Source organism: Anguilla anguilla, chromosome 10 (genome assembly GCF_013347855.1).
Source record: "Anguilla anguilla isolate fAngAng1 chromosome 10, fAngAng1.pri, whole genome shotgun sequence".
Lineage (NCBI taxonomy): Eukaryota > Metazoa > Chordata > Actinopteri > Anguilliformes > Anguillidae > Anguilla > Anguilla anguilla.
In genome coordinates, this window is record NC_049210.1 from 3,282,762 (window position 1) to 3,303,218 (window position 20,457).

General features: G+C 48.2%; 2 protein-coding genes, 1 long non-coding RNA gene and 1 other non-coding gene across 5 annotated transcripts in view; 1 reads left to right on the forward strand and 3 right to left on the reverse strand.

Annotated features, from left to right (window-relative positions):
* The first annotated feature begins 136 nt into the window (after positions 1 to 136).
* On the forward strand, positions 137 to 209 carry trnak-uuu. The gene has a single exon. It is a non-coding gene; the product is annotated as a tRNA-Lys (tRNA).
* A 352-nt stretch (positions 210 to 561) lies between these two features.
* Positions 562 to 3,288, reverse strand: triap1 (TP53 regulated inhibitor of apoptosis 1). Of its 2 annotated transcripts, none has more exons than XM_035435866.1 (2): positions 1,740 to 2,154; positions 562 to 1,367 (listed from the first exon to the last, which is right to left on the reverse strand). In XM_035435866.1, the coding sequence occupies exons 1-2, from the start codon at positions 1,884 to 1,886 to the stop codon at positions 1,290 to 1,292; spliced, it is 225 nt and encodes a 74-aa protein (XP_035291757.1). In that variant the 5' UTR covers positions 1,887 to 2,154; the 3' UTR covers positions 562 to 1,289. The 2 variants fall into 2 exon arrangements, 1 of the variants encoding a protein (XP_035291757.1); XR_004767143.1 differs by lacking the exon at positions 1,740 to 2,154 and adding an exon at positions 2,929 to 3,288 and having other exon boundaries at positions 1,239 to 1,367.
* Positions 3,289 to 11,201: 7,913 nt separating this feature from the next.
* LOC118206628 lies at positions 11,202 to 14,246 on the reverse strand. Its single transcript, XR_004761215.1, has 2 exons — positions 14,007 to 14,246; positions 11,202 to 13,976 (listed from the first exon to the last, which is right to left on the reverse strand). It is a non-coding gene; the product is annotated as an uncharacterized LOC118206628 (long non-coding RNA).
* A 43-nt stretch (positions 14,247 to 14,289) lies between these two features.
* The window catches only part of sgsm1a (small G protein signaling modulator 1a), a 51,119-nt gene continuing 44,951 nt past the window's right edge, over positions 14,290 to 20,457 (reverse strand). The window contains exons 19-25 of the mRNA XM_035379519.1: positions 17,903 to 20,281; positions 17,574 to 17,698; positions 16,898 to 16,980; positions 16,664 to 16,773; positions 15,561 to 15,657; positions 14,973 to 15,140; positions 14,290 to 14,707 (exon numbers count right to left, since the gene is read on the reverse strand). Of these exons, the coding sequence (XP_035235410.1) occupies positions 14,619 to 14,707; positions 14,973 to 15,140; positions 15,561 to 15,657; positions 16,664 to 16,773; positions 16,898 to 16,980; positions 17,574 to 17,698; positions 17,903 to 20,281 (3,051 nt within the window). The 3' untranslated portion in view covers positions 14,290 to 14,618. The remainder of the gene's footprint in view (positions 14,708 to 14,972; positions 15,141 to 15,560; positions 15,658 to 16,663; positions 16,774 to 16,897; positions 16,981 to 17,573; positions 17,699 to 17,902; positions 20,282 to 20,457) is intronic.

A 20,457-nucleotide genomic window follows, 5' to 3' on the forward strand; every position in this document is an offset into this window, starting at 1 on the left:
ACTAACTAGCGAACTTTGCTAGCGAACAAGAGTTTACATTCCTCACTTTGAAACACGGTCTTTGAATTAATACTAACACATCAACATTACAATCTTCAGTCTATGTACGATCTTTGTGGGACGGTACCTCCAGAGCGCCCGGATAGCTCAGTCGGTAGAGCATCAGACTTTTAATCTGAGGGTCCAGGGTTCAAGTCCCTGTTCGGGCGTACGTTTTGCCCCCATCCTTTCCTTTCTTATCGGTGTATTTTAATACACGTTTAAAATAAGGAATTCTCGGTTTTCACGGTTTGCGAATATCAGAAGCCAGTCAAATGAAACTTCAAAGAATCCACCAGGAACGGCTCAGATGGAGCTTGATCACAGCTGAAATCTTTATGAAGAACTGGCGAATGTGTGTGGACTACGATTGTGAATATTTTCTATTCCTAAGAATAGTAATTAATTGGAGTGAAAACCTATACATGACTAATTGTTTATATACTCCATCGATGTTGGTTTCAATTACTTTTTTATTTCAAACCCAAAAATGTTTAAAATGCAAAGAAAGCAAAACAACAGTTTGATTTTCAAGTTTATTGTTTTATCTGCATGACTCCAAATGAAAACGCTCCCACTGACACAAAATACAAAGTAAAAAAAAAAGTCCAGCCTCAAATATTTTCTCTTATGGACAACCTAAACAGAATCCAGGGGATAATAGTAAAACACAACCAAGTGTAACAGATCTGAATGGAAAAGGTAAATTAATATATATATATTTTTTAAAAACAGCAGGAGTCCAGATGCAATATAACAAGAAAAAAGGGTAGAAATGTGCCTTTAAAACAATTTTCAAAAGATATCACAGAAATACATGGTTTCAATATTATCCTTCTGCACCATGAATCCATAAAAGCTAATCGGTCAATCACACTTGCCGAAACTACTACGAGCTGGATGAACCAGGCCCTGATTCCGAGAGGGGAGGAACAAGCCAGTGGCCCAAAGTCCCAGAATTTTTTTTCAGGGCACCAGGTTTCTGAACTGTCATGAATGCACCGAATTACCCAATCCTTTCATCCATATACATACGGCACAAGCAGTCAGTCCAGGACACTCTCTTTTTGGTTTTAAAATGCATTTTAGAATGATCAGAACTTCAGAATTCCCCAGGGATTACAATCAGTTTCCTGGATATGAATTAAATGTCCATAATGACATCAGTCTCAACCTGCCCCACCTCAACCCACTTCTTTCCATTGATGGTATAAGAAGCCCAGGTGAAAGAAACATAATCATAGAATCCATCAGCTTTCCGGCTTCTCCTTGTTCGGTCCCATGAATTCGACACCATCGATTGGGATGTCTTTGTCCTTGATGGCCTTCTGCAAACGCAAAAGGGAAAAGTCATGATAATACAGCCTACGTTTGAAACCTCCCCATCTTAAATGCATTCTGGCACTGCAATCATTTTCAAAAATACCAGCCGAGTTAAATCCTTAATTCATAGTGTGCTTTAAGTAAAACTTTGGTTGAAGCTTATTAACATAAGACAGTCTGTTATTAATTGTTATTACCTGGCTATTTTTGATGAACAAACATTATGAAATAATTAAATTCCTAGATGGCAAGCAATTTGATGTGTCTTCAATTGCTAACTTGTCTTCACTAACTATCAAACTAATTACAAGTTACAAGTAATTACCTAGTTACAACAGTTCATGAGATTGTCGTTGTCACTCCTGACATTACATTACCTGAACGCACACTTGATATTTTTTGAACATCTCAGTGCAAGGGTCGCCGCTCCGGTCTCCTTTCAGGAATTTCTCTGCGAACCAGCGATTAAAACACTGATCATATTCTCGCTTGAGATCCGTGCAGCCTTCCCCAACACTATTCATTGTACAAAATATGCGGCACGGAGGAACTAAATTCTTGAAACCTGTATTAAATCGACTTATGTGTATACTGTCAAATAACTCAACATTACAATTTAGTTTCTAACCCTAAAACGGACAAAAAGTAATAGGCTGACTGGGAAAAAATATCTAAATCTGACGCAACTATACTGTTATACTATACTCCTTTCAAATTTCGTCTTTAGATGTCTTTTGCGGTTGTGACTTTTCGTGGACCACGTGATTTATCGCTGGCGTTTTTTGATGACGTAGAAGTAAAAGATACTACAGTAAACAAAGATCTTTTATTTCTGGAACTGTCGAACCAAAAAATACAGAACGGAACTTCACATTTAGCTGTAAGTACCAACCGGAAGTTCAAATCGTGCCATTAATAAGGAAACGAAAACGGTTTCTTTATGAACCACTATTTAAAGCTTCCTATGTGACTATGTACACTGGTCAGGTCCTATTTGGGGCCAGCCAGGTTTATGTTGAACAGACGCAATATTTCAGGGGGAAAAATCATCCGCTATGTATGACCTGCATCACCAGTACCATCTTATCTGCAAGACCAAGACAACTTTTCATACAACCGGAATAAAATCTGATGCTGCCACCTGCTGTCGTACTGCAGAACGAAAACTATTTCGGGTTCATCGATCCGTCGAGTATCATGCGCAAGCACTCCTACACAATAACGTCTGTCTCTGTGATTGTAAAAGGCACAACAGAATGTGGTTTAAAACTTGGCCTATATTATCATAATATATGTGGAAAGTGGTGTAATCTGGAAGCGAATTAATTCATTCCATGTTTGTTTTTTTATTTAATTTTCTGAAAACACAACTGTAACTCCTCTTGTTGTCCCCAGCACACACATGAATCTCATCTCAACAATATCCTTAATCAGTCTGGGAGAGAACTGACTAGTTGGCTCAAACCTCCACAGTGCCTACTATTACCTTCATGTTGTACAAGTTCAAATTTACTGATGTTACTAACAAAACTTTCATTTAAATAGAAAACCCAATTATTTCCTGACCCATTTGGTTGTTCTGCTTCTTCAGATGCGGTAAATAGCACGGAGATTGCATGTCACTTGCTGAAGTCATGTTTCCCCGGGTTCCAGTAATCTTCCCCCGCTTTCCGAAGCAAAATCAATAAACACCGTTTTCATTCTGCTCAGACACCATCGTGTGCAATCCTCCGCTGTCTCAGACTATCAAATGTTCAAATGTTCATATAAAGAAGGTCTGCCGTATGAACAGGCGACAATCTGGTTCAATTTCAAGGCACGTAAGCGCTACCGGCCCTGTGCTGTTTATACACACAGTTCGTGAAAAATTACAGACGGCATGACATCGAGTGCGAGCGGTTCAAGTGCTGCACGGTGTTGAGCCTACGCCAGATGCAAAATGTCTTAGATGGACAAAGAAGATGGTGAAGTGAAAAGGTTATCTATGTGAAAAAACAGTATGCTGATGTATACCTTAAGTATACTATTTCATACTATAATTAAAGTTTATATCAAGTATGATTAGTATACTATTTTTTCACATGGATAACTATTTTACTTTCCTTCCTTCTCTCTTGTTGCTATTTTACCACACCAAGCAAAAACTAGCAATATACAAGACATTGAACAAGGACCTGGCACTATATAAAGGACCATGAACACCTGGCAATGGCCAAAGACGAAGGGTAGGGTTTGATTTTCACAATGATTGCGACAACCTGGGAATATACAGGAACAAATACGTGCGTTTCTATACTGTCTTCTCAGTTCTATGCGTCACCTTTTTCCCAAGTGTCATATCTAACACCCCTGTAGGATACCTAAGGGTGCTATATTTTTAAACAGACCTGTGAACTTCAAAACTCTGTTCTGATGAAGTGGCTAAACTAAACATCACCAGGTGTTAGAAGTATAGCTAAATGAAGCTAAAACGTGGAAGAAATCTACATGAGGGGATGTAGTGTAGGTCACACTTGAATGTGCTATAAATCACTTTCACTTTAGCTAGCACAGCTGTTTGGACAGTAAAACCGGATACTGCATTTTTGCATTTTAAAATTTAAGAAAAAAAAAAAACATGGCTATTTTCAGAAATGTCATTTTTTATTCCCTGCATGAAATTTCACACATGCACCTTGTTGTAGTCTGTATTTCCGGTCACTTGTCTCCCCAGTACTGTCGCTGTGTCTGTGTTCCCTGAGCTGCTTCACTCCCCTGTACTTGTGTGATTTCACTATTCGGGTGGTTCCGGGTTTTCGTGGTTTCCCCCCTTCTTTCCAGTCTCGCTTTACTTTCTTCCTGCTGATTTCTAGTTTTACTAATTTCTACTAATCCCTACTAACTTATAGATTGTAAAGTACTAACCTCACTAATATACTAACATGTGAATATTACTAATGGACTAACACACACTAGTTTTGGGTTTTTGATAGTTTAGATCACTATACTAATACATTAACCAGTCTCCCCTTTTCCATGCTGCGCTGTAGCTCCGCCCCTTTTCTTTCTAGCCTGCTCTAACGCTGAGTTCTGCAATTGCCTGCACCTGTCTCTTGCTCTAACTGCACCTCTCTCTCTCTGCACGTGTTTTACCTGCTAAACCCAGGCCGTCTGTTATCATTGTTGTCTATGTGATTCCAGTCCGCGTTTTGTCAGTCCCCTGTCATTTAATTAGTTATCCTAATGTTCTTCACCTGGATGTTGTTTGTTACTCCGCCCTCACTCACTTAACCCCTCCTTGATTGTTATCTTCCCCAGTGTATAAATGTCAGTCTTTTCCACTTGTTTCTTGTCAGAACGTTGATCAGATTCATTGTGCCGATTATTTGTAAGCCTTTGTATTTTGAGATTCTTGCGACACCCCTTTGCCCGACTTCGAGTTTGCCTGCCCCTTTTGGTTTTGTTTGATCTGGTTCGACCTTCGCTTTTCTTTGACTTCTCTTTTGCCTGCCCCTTTGTACCTTCGCTATCTCTGATCTCCTGGTTTTTGACTTTTTGCCTGTCTTTTTACTTTTCTTCTGGAAACTCGATTCTGTACCGCACTATCTCTGATCACCTGGCTTCGAACTTCGCACGGAATAAAGACAACGTTTTCTTGGATTTCCCTGGTCTGCGTGTGGGTCCTTACTCTGAACGTAACAGTACGTTCTGACCAGGATGGACCCAGCGGACCCTGCCCAGGTACAATTTGTACTTGGGCAGCAGGGAGCCATGTTGGGACGCCACCAGTCCCACTTGGAGTCGGTCTCTCACCAGCTGCAGACTCTAACCTCCTGCGTGGCAGAGCTGACATCTGCACTCCGGGCCTCCTCGCCTGGCTTCGCTCCCCAGCAACCTGCGGCTCCCGCTACGCCTGACATCCCACCTGCACGTGCTCGTGAACCCCACCTTCCTCCTCCGGAGAAGTACGACGGAGAACCTGGTGGCTGCCGCCCATTCCTTACCCAGTGCCGGCTGATCTTCCAGCTACAGCCAGCTACCTTCCCCACTGAGCAGGCCCGAGTTGCCTACATAATCACGCAGCTCACCGGGCGAGCTAGGAAGTGGGGAACGGCTGCCTGGGAGGAGGGGCTTCCCTGCGTGCAGACCTCCACGCTGCTCGCAGAAGAGATGAAACGGGTCTTTGACCGCTCCAAGCACGGCCACGATGCGGCGCAAGAACTCCTGCACATGCGCCAAGGTGGTATGACGGTGTCGGACTTCGCCATCGATTTTCGTACTCTGGCTACCGCCAGTGGCTGGGAGAAGAAGGCTCAATACGACACCTTCCTCAATGGCCTGTCTGAGCGCGTGAAGGACGAGCTGCTGACCCGGGACCTACCCGAGGACTTCAACGATCTCATTGCCCTGGCTATCCGCGTGGATTCACGCATCCAGGAGCGCCAACGGGCTCGCAGTCAAGGTGTCTACAACCGAGCAGTCACTGAGAGGTCCAGGACCACTGCTGCATCCCCTACCAACCCCAAACCTCCTCCAGTCATGATGCCGGACCCGGAACCCATGCAAGTCAACCGTGCTCGCCTGACCCAGGAGGAGAGGGATAGAAGGATGCACACCAGGTCCTGCCTCTACTGTGGGAAACCAGGTCACTATGTCGCAGCCTGCCCGTTAAAAGACAACGCCCGCTAGTGTATCGAGGAGCACTAGTGGGCATGATTCCGACTGAATCCTCCTCAAAACACCGGACTTGCCTGCCTGTCACCATTGAGTGGGGGGGACGAACCAAAGGGACCACCGCTCTCATCGACTCCGGGGCCGAGGAGAACTTCCTGGACGCTGGGGCCGCCGAGAGATGGGGAATCCCCTTGGAGAAGGTATCATGCCCCCTAGTGGCCAACTCGCTCAATGGTCAGAAGTTGGCAAACATCACCCACACCAGCGTTCCACTCAAGGTTCGGCTCTCCGGTAACCATCAAGAAGAGCTTCGGCTCCACATCATTGAATCTCCCCACTCACCCATCATTCTCGGGCACCCCTGGCTTGAGAAGCACAACCCCACCTTGGAATGGAACTCGCACAAGATTTTGGGCTGGAGCCCATTCTGTTTAGCATCTTGTCTGCGAGAGGCCCATTCTTCTGTTCCCGAGTCACCTCATCCCGAGAAGCCGACGGATCTGTCGGCGGTTCCTCCCGAGTACCTGGACCTTAAAGAGGTCTTCAGCAAATCCCGAGCCACCTCTCTGCCTCCTCACCGCCCCTACGACTGCGCCATTGACCTGAAGCCCGGCACCACTCCCACCAGAGGTCGATTGTTCTCCCTGTCTCGGCCGGAGACGGAAGCAATGAACAAATACCTCCAGGAGTCCGTGACTGCCGGCATCATCCGTCCTTCATCCTCACCAGCGGGGGCCGGATTCTTCTTCGTGGGGAAGAAGGATGGCTCACTCCGGCCGTGCGTCGACTACCGTGCCCTCAATGACATTACGGTCAAGAACCGTTACCCACTTCCCCTCATGGCTTCCGCCTTCGAACTCCTGCAAGGAGCCACGATATTCACCAAGCTGGACCTGCGCAACGCCTATCACCTGGTGCGCATTCGAGAGGGCGACGAATGGAAGACAGCCTTCAACACCCCTACCGGACACTGGGAGTATCTGGTGATGCCCTTCGGGCTCACAAACGCACCAGCTGTTTTCCAGACACTGGTCAATGATGTTCTGAGGGATTGGATAAATAAGTTTGTTTTCGTATACCTGGATGATATCCTGATCTTTTCCAAAACTAAGGAGGAACATATCATCCAGGTCCGCAAGGTGCTCCAGAGACTTTTGGAGAACCGCTTATTCGTCAAGGCGGAGAAATGTGAGTTTAGCTGTAACACCACTTCTTTCCTGGGGTACATCATCTCCGCCGGCAGCATTCAGATGGACCCCCAGAAGATCCGGGCGGTTGTGGAATGGCCTCAGCCAGACTGTCGTCGGGAACTGCAACGTTTCCTGGGCTTCGCCAATTTCTACCGTCGTTTCATCCGTAATTACAGTTCTCTGGCAGCCCCACTCACCGCCCTCACATCCATTAAGACCCGATTCCAGTGGAACGCCCAGGCTGAAACAGCCTTCCGAGCCCTCAAGAACCACTTCACCTCTGCACCCATCCTTGTTCATCCTGACTCTGCTGCCCAGTTCATCGTAGAGGTTGATGCCTCCAACATTGGGGTGGGAGCCGTTCTCTCTCAGCGTTCACCCAGAGACAATAAGATCCATCCCTGTGCCTACTTTTCTCACCGCCTGACACCCACGGAACAGAACTACGACATTGGGAACCGTGAGCTGTTGGCGGTGAGGATGGCTTTGGGAGAGTGGCGCCACTGGCTGGAGGGCTCTCAAACACCTTTTCTGGTGTGGACTGATCACAAGAACCTGGAGTACCTTCACACAGCCAAACGCCTCAACTCTCGCCAGGCCCGATGGGCACTCTTCTTCTCCAGATTTGACTTTACCCTTGCTTACCGCCCTGGGTCGAAGAATACCAAACCTGACGCCCTCTCCCGCCGGTTTGAACCACCCACCAAGGATCCCTCACCTGACACCATCCTCCCGCGGAGCTGTTTCATCAATGCCATCCACTTGGACATCGAGGAGAGGGTTCGTAAGGCCCAGGAGGATGAGGCTGGTCCAAGTAATTGCCCAGCGGATCGTCTCTACGTTCCTGCCCAAGTCCGCTCTCAAGTTCTCCTTTGGGGCCACGCTTCGCAACTTTCATGCCACCCGGGGGCCACCAGAACCAGGACCTTTATTCAGAGACGCTTTTGGTGGCCCTCCATGAAACAAGAGATCTTGGACTTTGTGGCTGCCTGCTTGGTCTGTGCCCAGAACAAACCCTCTCACCACCCACCCTCAGGTCTGTTACAACCCCTCCCCATCCCACACCGCCCCTGGTCTCACATAGCGTTAGATTTCATCACAGGCCTACCCCCATCCAACACTTTCACCACTATCCTCACCATAGTTGATAGGTTCTCTAAAGCTGTTCACTTCGTTCCCCTCACCAAGCTTCCCTCTGCTAAAGAAACCGCCAACTTACTCATTCATCACGTTATTAGACTACACGGCATCCCCACTAACATAGTTTCCGATAGAGGCCCCCAGTTCACTGCACGTTTCTGGAAAGCTTTCTGCTCACTGTTGGGTTCCTCCATTAGTCTATCCTCAGGATTTCACCCCCAGACCAATGGCCAGACCGAGCGGGCCAATCAAGTTATTGAAACCGTCCTTAGATGCCTCTGCTCCAAGAATCCCTCCTCATGGTTTTATCAGCTACCCTGGGCAGAGTATGCCATAAACTCTCACACCTCCTCTTCCAAACTTTCTCCATTCGAGTGCTGCCTAGGGTACCAGCCGCCTCTGTTCCCTAGTCAGGAGGAGGAGGTGGGGGTCCCCTCAGCGGAAGCCTTCATCCGGCGCTGCAGAAGGACATGGAAGACCGCTCGCTTCAACTTGCTTCGCGCCAGCGCCAGGATGAAGGTGACGGCCGATCGCCGCCGCTCTAAAGCCCCCTCCTACAGAGTTGGACAGCGTGTTTGGCTCACCACCAGAGACATTCCCCTACATGTTGAGTCCCAGAAATTAGCTCCTCGTTTTATTGGCCCCTTTCCTATTGTTAAAATCCTCAGCCCCACTGCTGTTATATTAAAGTTACCCTCCACCATGCGCAGAATTCACCCCACTTTTCATGTTTCCCGCTTAAAACCCGTTGTTACCCATCCCCTCTGCCCTGCCCCTGAGCCCCCCCCTCCCCCCCGACTCATTGATGGTGGTGATGCCTACACCGTGAACAAACTGCTGGATGTTCGTCGTCGGGGTCGCGGCCTTCAGTACCTGGTGGACTGGGAAGGCTACGGCCCCGAGGAAAGAAGCTGGATCCCCTCTCGCTTCATTTGGATAAGCAGATTGTTAAGGACTTTCATGTTAAACACCCTGTGCCACCGGTGAAAACGCCAAGAGGCGTTTCCTAGGGGGGGGGGTACTGTTGTAGTCTGTATTTCCGGTCACTTGTCTCCCCAGTACTGTCGCTGTGTCTGTGTTCCCTGAGCTGCTTCACTCCCCTGTACTTGTGTGATTTCACTATTCGGGTGGTTCCGGGTTTTCGTGGTTTCCCCCCTTCTTTCCAGTCTCGCTTTACTTTCTTCCTGCTGATTTCTAGTTTTACTAATTTCTACTAATCCCTACTAACTTATAGATTGTAAAGTACTAACCTCACTAATATACTAACATGTGAATATTACTAATGGACTAACACACACTAGTTTTGGGTTTTTGATAGTTTAGATCACTATACTAATACATTAACCAGTCTCCCCTTTTCCATGCTGCGCTGTAGCTCCGCCCCTTTTCTTTCTAGCCTGCTCTAACGCTGAGTTCTGCAATTGCCTGCACCTGTCTCTTGCTCTAACTGCACCTCTCTCTCTCTGCACGTGTTTTACCTGCTAAACCCAGGCCGTCTGTTATCATTGTTGTCTATGTGATTCCAGTCCGCGTTTTGTCAGTCCCCTGTCATTTAATTAGTTATCCTAATGTTCTTCACCTGGATGTTGTTTGTTACTCCGCCCTCACTCACTTAACCCCTCCTTGATTGTTATCTTCCCCAGTGTATAAATGTCAGTCTTTTCCACTTGTTTCTTGTCAGAACGTTGATCAGATTCATTGTGCCGATTATTTGTAAGCCTTTGTATTTTGAGATTCTTGCGACACCCCTTTGCCCGACTTCGAGTTTGCCTGCCCCTTTTGGTTTTGTTTGATCTGGTTCGACCTTCGCTTTTCTTTGACTTCTCTTTTGCCTGCCCCTTTGTACCTTCGCTATCTCTGATCTCCTGGTTTTTGACTTTTTGCCTGTCTTTTTACTTTTCTTCTGGAAACTCGATTCTGTACCGCACTATCTCTGATCACCTGGCTTCGAACTTCGCACGGAATAAAGACAACGTTTTCTTGGATTTCCCTGGTCTGCGTGTGGGTCCTTACTCTGAACGTAACACACCTGCTGCTACCAAGTCAAATTAGGGGGTCTTTGGACTGTGGTCTGGACCAAGTAGCTGGTGATGCGTGATGTGTGAAACAGCACAGGAAGCCGTGTGGAGAGCTCCCCGTCTCTGGTGAGTCACCCATTCAGGGTTCTAAAAGCGCCGGTTCTCCACTGTCATCGACGCTGTGGCACTTGCTGCGAGTCTCCACTGAGTTCAGTGATGACGCGCTGCGAGTGGGCGGGAGCAGACTGACGTAAATGTGTCTCTTCACTGTGACGGTGGGGACTGGTGGAGGGGGGGGGGGGGGTGTGGAGAAAACGCTAAGATAACTCGCTAGCATTGACACTGAAAACAGCTCTCCCCCACAGGACAATATCACATCTTAGGCATGTCTTCCGTTCAGATTGTACTGGTGTGATTCACATCACTCATTACCCTGATCGATGCTGTGCCTCACTGACAAATTTTACTTGTGAACAGACATTCAGTGCTTACTTATGCATTTGCCAAGACTGTGTGTATGCATGCTTACTAATGTGTATTATTAATGTGGCTACCACTATAATTAGTATTATAAGGACTACTACAACAGTGTGGCGACATTCTACGGTAGCGGATATCTGAAGGTGATGTCTTGTTTATTAAACTATTCCATATAAATGTTTTACTACTTATGTAAAATTGGTGATGCATTTATTTAGGCAAAATTCAGAAAAACAGAATTCAACACAAAAAAAAGCAAATGTGCACATTTCAATAAAACTGCACTAGAAAGGCAATTGGAAAAATAAGGACAATTCCATTTTATTGATTTTTTTATGAATACATAGACCATTTAATATATATTTAGATTTTGTTTTATTTGTAATATATTGTTTATGACCAGTCACAAAATAACAAACATCTTAGCTTAGTATAGAAAAGCAAAACGAATAATGAATAAATAAAATATACAAATAGTTGGTTTTCTTGTTATTTTGCTGTAACATACAGTAGTTTGCATTCACAAAGAGCTACCATAATACTCAATACAAGATATTTCACACACTTAGAAAACAACATCTGAACTGATGTAATTCAAGGAAAATAACATGAACGGTGAGTCCAGTGACTGTTATTTCACAAGACAGTGAAACCATTAAAAGTCCTATATAAGCCATACATGACCACTCAGTAGGTTGAAGGAGCATTGAATTGACTTTTTGGTCTGCAGCATGGATTTTGCAGAGAGGGAAAAAACTGAAGGTTTTGATCGCATAATATGAATAATCCATTACTAAAGGCAGCAATGCAGATTGACTCAATTTTGTCAGATAAATACACTTTTTTTCAGGTGAATTTCAGGGAGCAGATTTCTCGCAGGCTAAAATGGTATTTACATCATTAGGTCACCGGGGGACACAGTTCCCAAGCTGCCATGCTTCTCGGAAACTTGCGAAACGTGTGACTTTCGCAAACATAAATAGTATCGTCTATTCTCGGATTTTTTGTGTTACACTCATAAATACCCTGCGAACGATCTCATGGACAGACAAATCCGAAGAGCAGTCTCTGTTATCACACAGACTTTCCGTTTACCCATGAGCCTTCACTGCGTTTAGCTAAATGCCTGGAATTAGCAACTATGTACAATCATCAAAAACATAACTTTTCCCAGTTAACTACTAACCATTTCTTTTGTTATCCACCTATCACTTAAAATTGCTCCAGCAGGGTTAAATGTGTAAATTGAATTGCGACCAAATGCTCTCTCCCCTCAACCTTCGCGATTATTTGGACGGACTCCTCAGCTCTTGAAATGGAAAAACAAAAATCAAATAAAGCATCAAAGTGGTGCTAAACGACAGTAAAATGCAGAAGGACAACAGAAGATATTGAGTAAGCAGCACATGATTTACCTAATATACAGTGATTCACTGAATAATAATGAGAAAATAAATAAGAGCACTGTTATATATATATTCTTTATTTTTCTTTTGTTGCTTTTTGTATTCATTTTCAGTCCGAGAAAACCATAATTCACATGTACATCATATACGTTTCTCTCTATATAATAATATATAAGATTTTTTCTTTTGTTTTTTTTTTCTCATAAAGAGTTGATTATTTCCCCTTGTTACAGTACAATTCACAAACAGCAATATACAGAGAGACAGCAGAATGAACACAAATGCCAGATGAGGTGGGAGAAAAGGTCACTCAAAACACTGGCAATTAAGACGAAATTACTGACAGGGTTTCAACATGTTCCTGCATTTTGACTTTTCTTCCCAGAATGCAATGTGTCCAGCATGTCCCTACACACACGCGCACACACACACACACGCACAGAATAGAAGAGCAGCCTGTCTCGCTCCAGGCAATCAGCCTCCTTCTGATTGGAGGACGCACCACATGACGTCAAGTCCTGAAAACCGAGAGGACGCAGTTGCTCTCAGCAGCATGCGGGTCGTACCATTATCTCTCCTGAGGGGGGTGGGGGGGGTGGGGGGTGTTCCTTCCTTTCTCTAGTGAATTAAGACTGTAATCATCTGCTATCTGCGGCCTGCTGAAACACTGAGAAAACAGCTGCAGCCTCTCTCTCTCTCTCTCTCTCTCTCTCTCTTAGTCAGAGTGCCATTTTCTTGTGTGAAAAGCTAATGGTGCATCTGAACTTATCGCGCAGAGAGAGAGAGAGAGCGAGTGAGAGAGAGAGAGATGTTTCCCTGGAAACCCTGGGTTCGGCGAGTAAAATCCTGATATGGAGGCAGTCAACACGAGGACACCTGACGACCATTAGAACATTCTACCTGGTGTAACAGAGAGCGATAGTCATCCCACACACACACACACAACGTCAGCGCAGAGCTCGGCACACACACACACACACACACACACACACACACACACTGGATTCTGACCCACGGGAAGAATTAGCGGCAGCATTCCGTGAGCTTCGGACAGGAGCAGCTTACGCCATAAGGGTTATGAAATGACTCCAGCAGTACGAGTGGTCCCGTGTAATAACCACCCAAGGACTTTACAGTGACAGAAATATTGGACCATCCCATGCAAGGACAGATCGAAATTAAGGCAGAAAATACATTGAGGTCTTTCTTTCCTATTACACCTCTTCAGAGTAAAAGCATGTTTTATGGCACGTTGGCTGAGTGGAGAGGGTATCAGACTAGAGTGCAGAACACACAGGAACGAGCGGCAGGACTCGGACATTACGGCGAACAGCCAATCAGAGACGCGGTGAAGAGTTCAGTGAACGGCCTCCACACATTCAACGCAGGCGGCGTAGATTTTCTCATCACTTTCCACATCACACACACACACACACACACACGCACGCCACACAAACAGAACCGGGGAAGAAACTCAAGCACCTCGACGTTCACGAACGACAAAAACCCGACAGAAACATGGCTGGGGGGTTTCTGAAGGTCGCCGTGGAAACAGAACGGCTTTTCACTTCGTGGGAACAGCGTGAAAAATACAACGGGCGAGAAAAGTCGACCGGACCGCCACCAGTTCTGGCCGGCGGGTCCAGTTGAAACACTGAGGGAGCGTTGGCACAGGGGGGCGCATGCGACTCTCTGTTTCGGGTTGGCAACGCTGGCCCTCAAAACTCCTGCACCGCCACAACAAAAAAAAAAAACACTTCCCAAAATGGCCGACCCCTCTTGCTCTCTGCGAAAAAAAACAAAACGCACTGCCCCGGACGACACGTACGCGCGCCAGGCCTCCGTAACCGCGGGCAACAGCGGACACCTGCTACCGCCGTCAGGTGGAGGACATTTCGATCGCGCCAAAGAGGAGCCAGACCCAGGGCGAGCGCCAGCCTTGCACAAACATAAGAACCGCGTGGTGACAGGGCTGCGAGCCACCTCCACGAGCCACGGACTGGCTCCACATGAGCCCCGCCCCCCCCCCCCCCCCCCCCTCCGCCCCCCCCCGTCACCCGCGGTAACAGCGTAAGCACACAGTAAACACACACTGGCTTTCGCGGCTACAGGTTTCTTTTAGCTTTGCATGGAGTAACACAGAGAGGCATCAGGCTGATGGCTGTGGGAATGCTGAACTGGCGTCTATGGTATATGTGTGGTGGGTGGATGGGATATATATGGTTTCCTACTGCCAGGGGCCGCTGTGTGAGGCCTCTGATTGGACACTGCTGGGACAGAGAGGACGCTGGGAATGCCTGTAACAGAATGACTCAGCAGAACGGCCAATGGCGGCTTCTTCTTCTTCTTCTTCTTCTTCTTCTTCTTCTTCACTTGTTTTCGATGAGCGTCTGAACCTTGCACACCAGGTCTCGTGCCAGAGTCAGGATCTGCTTGATATTGTGGTGCTCGGCCATTTCTGCACAAGAGAAAAAACAAAGAGAGAGAGACAACAAATGGCTTCAGTCTTTATAAGACAGTTTCCCAACAGTTAAAAACCGAGTAGCTTCTACCCATACTTTTGCCCTAGGAGTGATGGCTAGTAGAAACCAGAAGATAACGCATACACTTTCGTGTTCCAGCATCAATCCCTGGTGATGCTAACATAAGACAGTTAAAGTGCGCCCGCGCTACACACGCGTGGGCCTTCCGCGGTGGAGACCGCACGAACGCCCGTGGCTCACCGTTGAAGAACTTGATGATGTCGGTGAAGTCCATGTTGTTCTCCAGGATGATGTCCCGGTAGATCTCCACCAGGGCCAGGGCGATGAAGAGCACAAAATGGCCGGACGAGGTGTACTTGGCCGCCCAGATCGTCTCCCACACGGCGAACACGTCGTCGTACACCAGCTCTGAGGTCAAAATGGCGGGCGTCATCGACCAGGCCGGGCTGCTCGGCCGCCCAGCGCTCTCAGCTTCTGTAGCTGCGCTTTCAAAACCTCGCTTCTGGCTGCAATTTGCCAGCGTTGATCCCTGTCTGTTTTTCATTCAAAAGCTCAAAAGCCACACATTTAAACTAAAAGCCGCCCACCTTAAAACGCTCTGTTCGAACCGCAATTAACGTCACGCGGACGTGGCGGGAGCGGCCTCAAAATCGTTTCGAAGCGAAACGGTTCGTTACGAGCAAATCCTGTCAGCTTTAATATTGGGGGTACTTTGCATTTTAACCTGAGAAGCAGGGGGCCTTTGTTGAGAAGGAAGGAGTCTAATTGGCTTTTTGGACAGTGAATTTCTGAGCTCTGGGGATCCCCTGAAGCCGGGGACACCGTTACCTCGCTTGAAGTCCAGCAGAAACCAGCGGTAGCAGAAGTAGAAGTGAGTGTAGTCTCCGTTCTGGTGCATGAGCTCGAACAGCTCAGAGTCCAGGATCTAAACAAACAGGGACAGAAAGAAAGAGGGGGGGGAAGGAGGGAGGGGGGAAAGAGGAAGGGAGGAGAGAGGGAGGGAGAGGGAGAGAAAGAGAGACAGAGAGTGAGGGGAAAGGGGGGGAGGGAGGGGAGAGAGAGAAATGGGGGGAAGGAGGATAGAGGGAAGGAGACAGGGAGATGGACAGAAAATAAGAAAGCGAGGGAGGGAAGGGGAGAGGGAGGGAGAGAGAGAAAGGTAGAGAAAGGAGAAACTGATGGGAATGGAAAGCTTATCCTCAGGGTCAGTCCCGTGTTTACACTGGTGTTTATTCATTTATCGAGTCATTTTCTCAACCATCTGTTCCGCGCTGTCTCCAGAAGGAGCAGGCAGTGCTGGCCCGGCACCAAGCTCTCCTGCCCGGCCCCGCTGCACGGCTGCCTGGGAGCGGGCCGAGCTCATCCCTGGAGCACGCGCCGCGCGCTAACGCTTTCCCTGGTTTTACAAGCACTCCCGCGTCCCACAGCGAGGCGCGCTGCTGTTAAAATGGCTTTATGGGCGAGTGTGTGTGTGTGTGTGTGTGTGTGTGTCTGTGTATGCATATGTGCTTGAGTATACAGAGTGTATGTATTTTTATTGTGAGTGTGCACACGGGGGGGCATGCGCGTGTGCGTGTGTGTGTATGCATGTGTGTGTGTGTGCGTATGTGTGTTTGTGTGTGTATGTGTGTGTGCGTGCATGTGTGTGTGTGTGTGTATGGTGTGCGTGTGTGTGTGTGTGTGTATGTGTGTGTGTGTGTGTATGGTGTGTGTGTATGCTGTGCGTGTGTGTATGTGTGTGTGCGTGCATGTGTATGTGTGTGTGTGTATGGTGTGTGTGTGCATGTGTGTGTGTGTGTGTGTATGGTGTGCGTGTGTGTGTGTGTGTGTGTGCGTGCGCGTGTATGTGTGCGAGAGCCTGCGTGTATGGTGTGTGTGTGTGTGTGTGTGTGTGAGAGCCTGTGTATGGTGTGTGTGTGTGTCCACATTACCTGGATGAGGGAGCGCATGTTGGCAAAGTGTGTGTCCATGGCTCCTCCGTGAGGGAAGTTCTGGTTCATCCTCTTCATGAGCTCTGTGAAGCAGCTAAAGGCCATGGCCTCTGAGAGAGAGAGAGAGAGAGGGAGAGAGAGGGAGTGAGAGTGAGAGAAAGAAAGAGAGAGAAAGAGAGTCAGTCAACAGAGGGAGAAATACGCACACGGCTCGCCGACTGCGTGATGACTCACCGTCATCCAGAATGACTAAGAGCGGCGCCAGCAGGTCGCACATGCCCTGCACATAGCCGATCTCCAAGTGCTGCCAGACGTAACTGCAAAGAGAAAACCATTTCAGCGATTAAGATGCACGCGCACACACTCTCACACACGGGCACAGGCGTACCTGAGTGACCGGTGAGGGAAAAGGACTCGACTAATCGGGGCTGGCAAATGCCGTAAAAATAAAAGCAGTGGACACAGCAAACACTTTCTTATGCCATCAGCGCACATTCGCTGATATTCACCGAGTTGTAGATGGGTTCAAGTTGAAGTGATTTTGAAGGCAATAACAGCGAATGAGTGGCAGCATAGTGTAACGGTCAGCTAATTGGGCTCGTAAATCAGAGATGGCAGGTTTTTTTATTTCAGAGCTCAGGCACTACCCATGAGCGACGTTATAAATTAAAGGTGTAAGATCACAAGTAAGTGATTAGAATGTTCATAACTGAACATGCTAATGCTGATGTAACAATCACTACTGGTAATTGAATGCAATGGACTGGAGGTCTAGAACACTGACTTAGAATTCAGAAAAAAACATTCCAAAAAACCTACTCTTCCAAGGGTTAAGTTGCTCAGCTAAGTGGTGTAAATGGATTGTATGTAAACAAAAAACTTAGTTATTAAAAGCCAGAAGACTGAATACCTGCACATAACGTTGCGCAGCTTCTCCAGGTTCGCAGGGGTGAAGTACCAGTAGTTCCTGTCGCAGCGCTGGACGTCCTTCTCGATGCGGTGCAGGTTGATGGTGTACATGTCCAGCAGCTCTTGCTGTAGCCGGAGAGAAAAGCAAACAGGGGGAGGACTGGAGACACCGGATTTCATGTGTCCCGCCGTACTCCCGACACTTTCTCATCCCTCTCAGCTGAGAGTTCGACCCTCTCCTAGGCCTGCACTCCAAGCCCGCACTTTAACGGATGTCTGGCGGGGGGAGAAAAAAAGGGGAGGGGGGGGGGGGGGGGGGGGGGGACTTACGGAATAGGTGGTCCCGATGGACGAGACGGGGGAGACCGCCTCGTTTTTCATCTCCGCGGCGACGACCAGGGAGTCGAACTGGGGGAAGAGGCTCTCCATTTCGGGCTCCTCGGACAGGACCGACTCGGTCCCCTCCGGGCTGGGCTTCTCCCCCGCCTGATCGAGCCGAAGCTCCAGGACCGGCAGCGCCGAACCCGCCCCCTCTCCCAGGACCAAGCCCACCACCCCCGTCGGAGACCCCAGGGCCATCGATGTCCCTTTCCTGTCCCACGAGATAATGGACCCCTTGGCCATGGGAATCTCCTCCATTTCTATGGCGGACGGAGACTCGTCTGATTCTATGGTGAGCAGAGCGTCGCTGGTATCTATGGTGCTGGAGGCCATACTTATCACGAGGGCCTCCTCTGCTTCAAAAGCCTTGAAAATGTCGGCGTCTGGAGCTTTAACCTCTTGCGCGTCTGGTGTACCATCCTGCCCCTCTGGAACCTTGGCCTTCTCTGGATCTGGAGATCTCGCCTCTACCACCTCTGCGCCATTTGACTCAAGAGTTTTCACCTCTTCGGTTTCAGGAGCTCCACCGACTTCCGTTTGTGGAGCTTTGGCTACCTCAGGTTCTATGACCTTGGCATCCTCCGGTTCGGGAGGTTTGACCTCTGTCATTTCCCTCGCACCCTCGACCACCTCTTGTTCTGAAGGTCTCGCCTGTTCCGTCTCCTCCGTCGTATCCGGAGCTCTGAGGGCTTGTGTTTCGGGAGATACGGCAACTTCTGTTTCCGTTGCCTGGGCCAACTCTGTTTTTGTTTGAGTTTTAACGTCTTCCACCTCAGGAGATTTCACCTCCCCGTCTACATCTGTAGCCTCCTCTGTTTTAGGAGCAGTGACCTCCTCAGTTTTGAGTGATTTCACCTCTTCTGTTTCTGGTGATTTGACCTCTGTTTCCAAAGATTTGGCATCTTCTGTTTTAGGTGACCTGACATCCTCTTTTGTAGGTGATTTTACCTCTTCTGTTTCTGGTGATTTGACCTCTGATTCCAGAGATTTGGCAACCTCCATTTTAGGTGACCTGACTTCCTCTATTGTTGGTGATTTGACCACCTCGCTTTCAAGTGATTTCACCTTTTCACTCTCAAGTGATTCCACCTCCTCTGTTTTTGGTGACTTAATCTCTTCTGCTTCAGGTGTGTTGACCTGCTCTGTTTTTGGAGCACCAGCCCTCTCGTTTTCAGAGGGTTTGACCTCCTCTGTTTCAGGTAACCTGGCTGCTTCTGGCTCAGGTGATTTCACCCACTCAGATTTAGGAACACTGATCTCTTCTGTTTTAGGCGATTCGATCCCTTCCGCTTCTGGTGATTTGGTTACCTCTGCTTCAGGTGATTTTGACTTGACCTCTTCTGCTTCAGGAACACTGACCTCCTCTCCTTTAGGTGATTTGATCTCCTCAATTTCAGGTGATTTGGCTACCTCAGCTTCAGGTGATTGTACCTCCTCTGATTTAGCAACGTTGACCTCCTCTGTTTTAGGCGATTTGGCTACCTCTGCTTCAGGTGATTGTACCTCCTCTGGTTTAGCAATGTTGACCTCCTCTGTTTTAGGCGATTTGGCTACCTCTGCTTCAGGTGATTGTACCTCCTCTGGTTTAGCAATGTTGACCTCCTCTGTTTTAGGCGATTTGGCTACTTCTATTTCAGGTGATTGAACCTTCTCTGGTTTAGCAATGTTGACCTCCTCTGTTTTAGGCAATTTGGCTACCTCTGCTTCAGGTGATTGCACCTCCTCTGGTTTAGCAACGTTGACCTCCTCTGTTTTAGGCGATTTGGCTACTTCTATTTCAGGTGATTGAACCTTCTCTGGTTTAGCAATGTTGACCTCCTCTTTTTTGGGCGATCTGACTACCTCTGCTTCAGGCGATTGTACCTCCTCTGGTTTAGCAACGCTAACCTCCTCGATTTTGGGCGATTTGGCCACTTCCGTTTCTGTGGCTCCGGGAGCTTTGGAGACTTTCTCCGACGCGTCCTTAGCCTGGAGTTCTTTCCCATTGGGCTGGGGCTGGGGCTGTGACCGGGTGCTCTGGGGGGGGCTGGAGGTGGGGGAGGCCTCCGCGGCCTGCTCCGCCCTCGCCGGCCCGGGCTGGGGGGGCGGCGGCTGCTGCTGGGGGGCAGCGGATTTGGCAGAGGCCTCGGGCGCGCCGCTGTCCTCCGTACTGAGGGAGCGGTCGGACAAGCCGGAGGCGATGGAGAAGTTTCGGGACGACGGGTGTCCCGAGTCGGGCGAGGTGGTGCCGTTGGGCAGGGCCCCGTTGGGGATTTTGGGAACCTGCTTGGTCTCGTCGCCCTTGGGCTCCGTCTCGATCTGATCCACCTCCTCCACGGACTCGAAGACCTGAAAAAAAGAGAGCCAGAGGGAAAACGGGCCGCTCCAGGTGTGCGGAGAACAGAAGAGGAAGAGAAAAGAGCTGGCAGGAACAGGCGGGGGGAATAAATGGTCTTTTCAAGATCGGGCTCGATAAGATGTTAGACGCTATCTAGTCTGTAGGCAATCAGAGCACGAGGTACAAT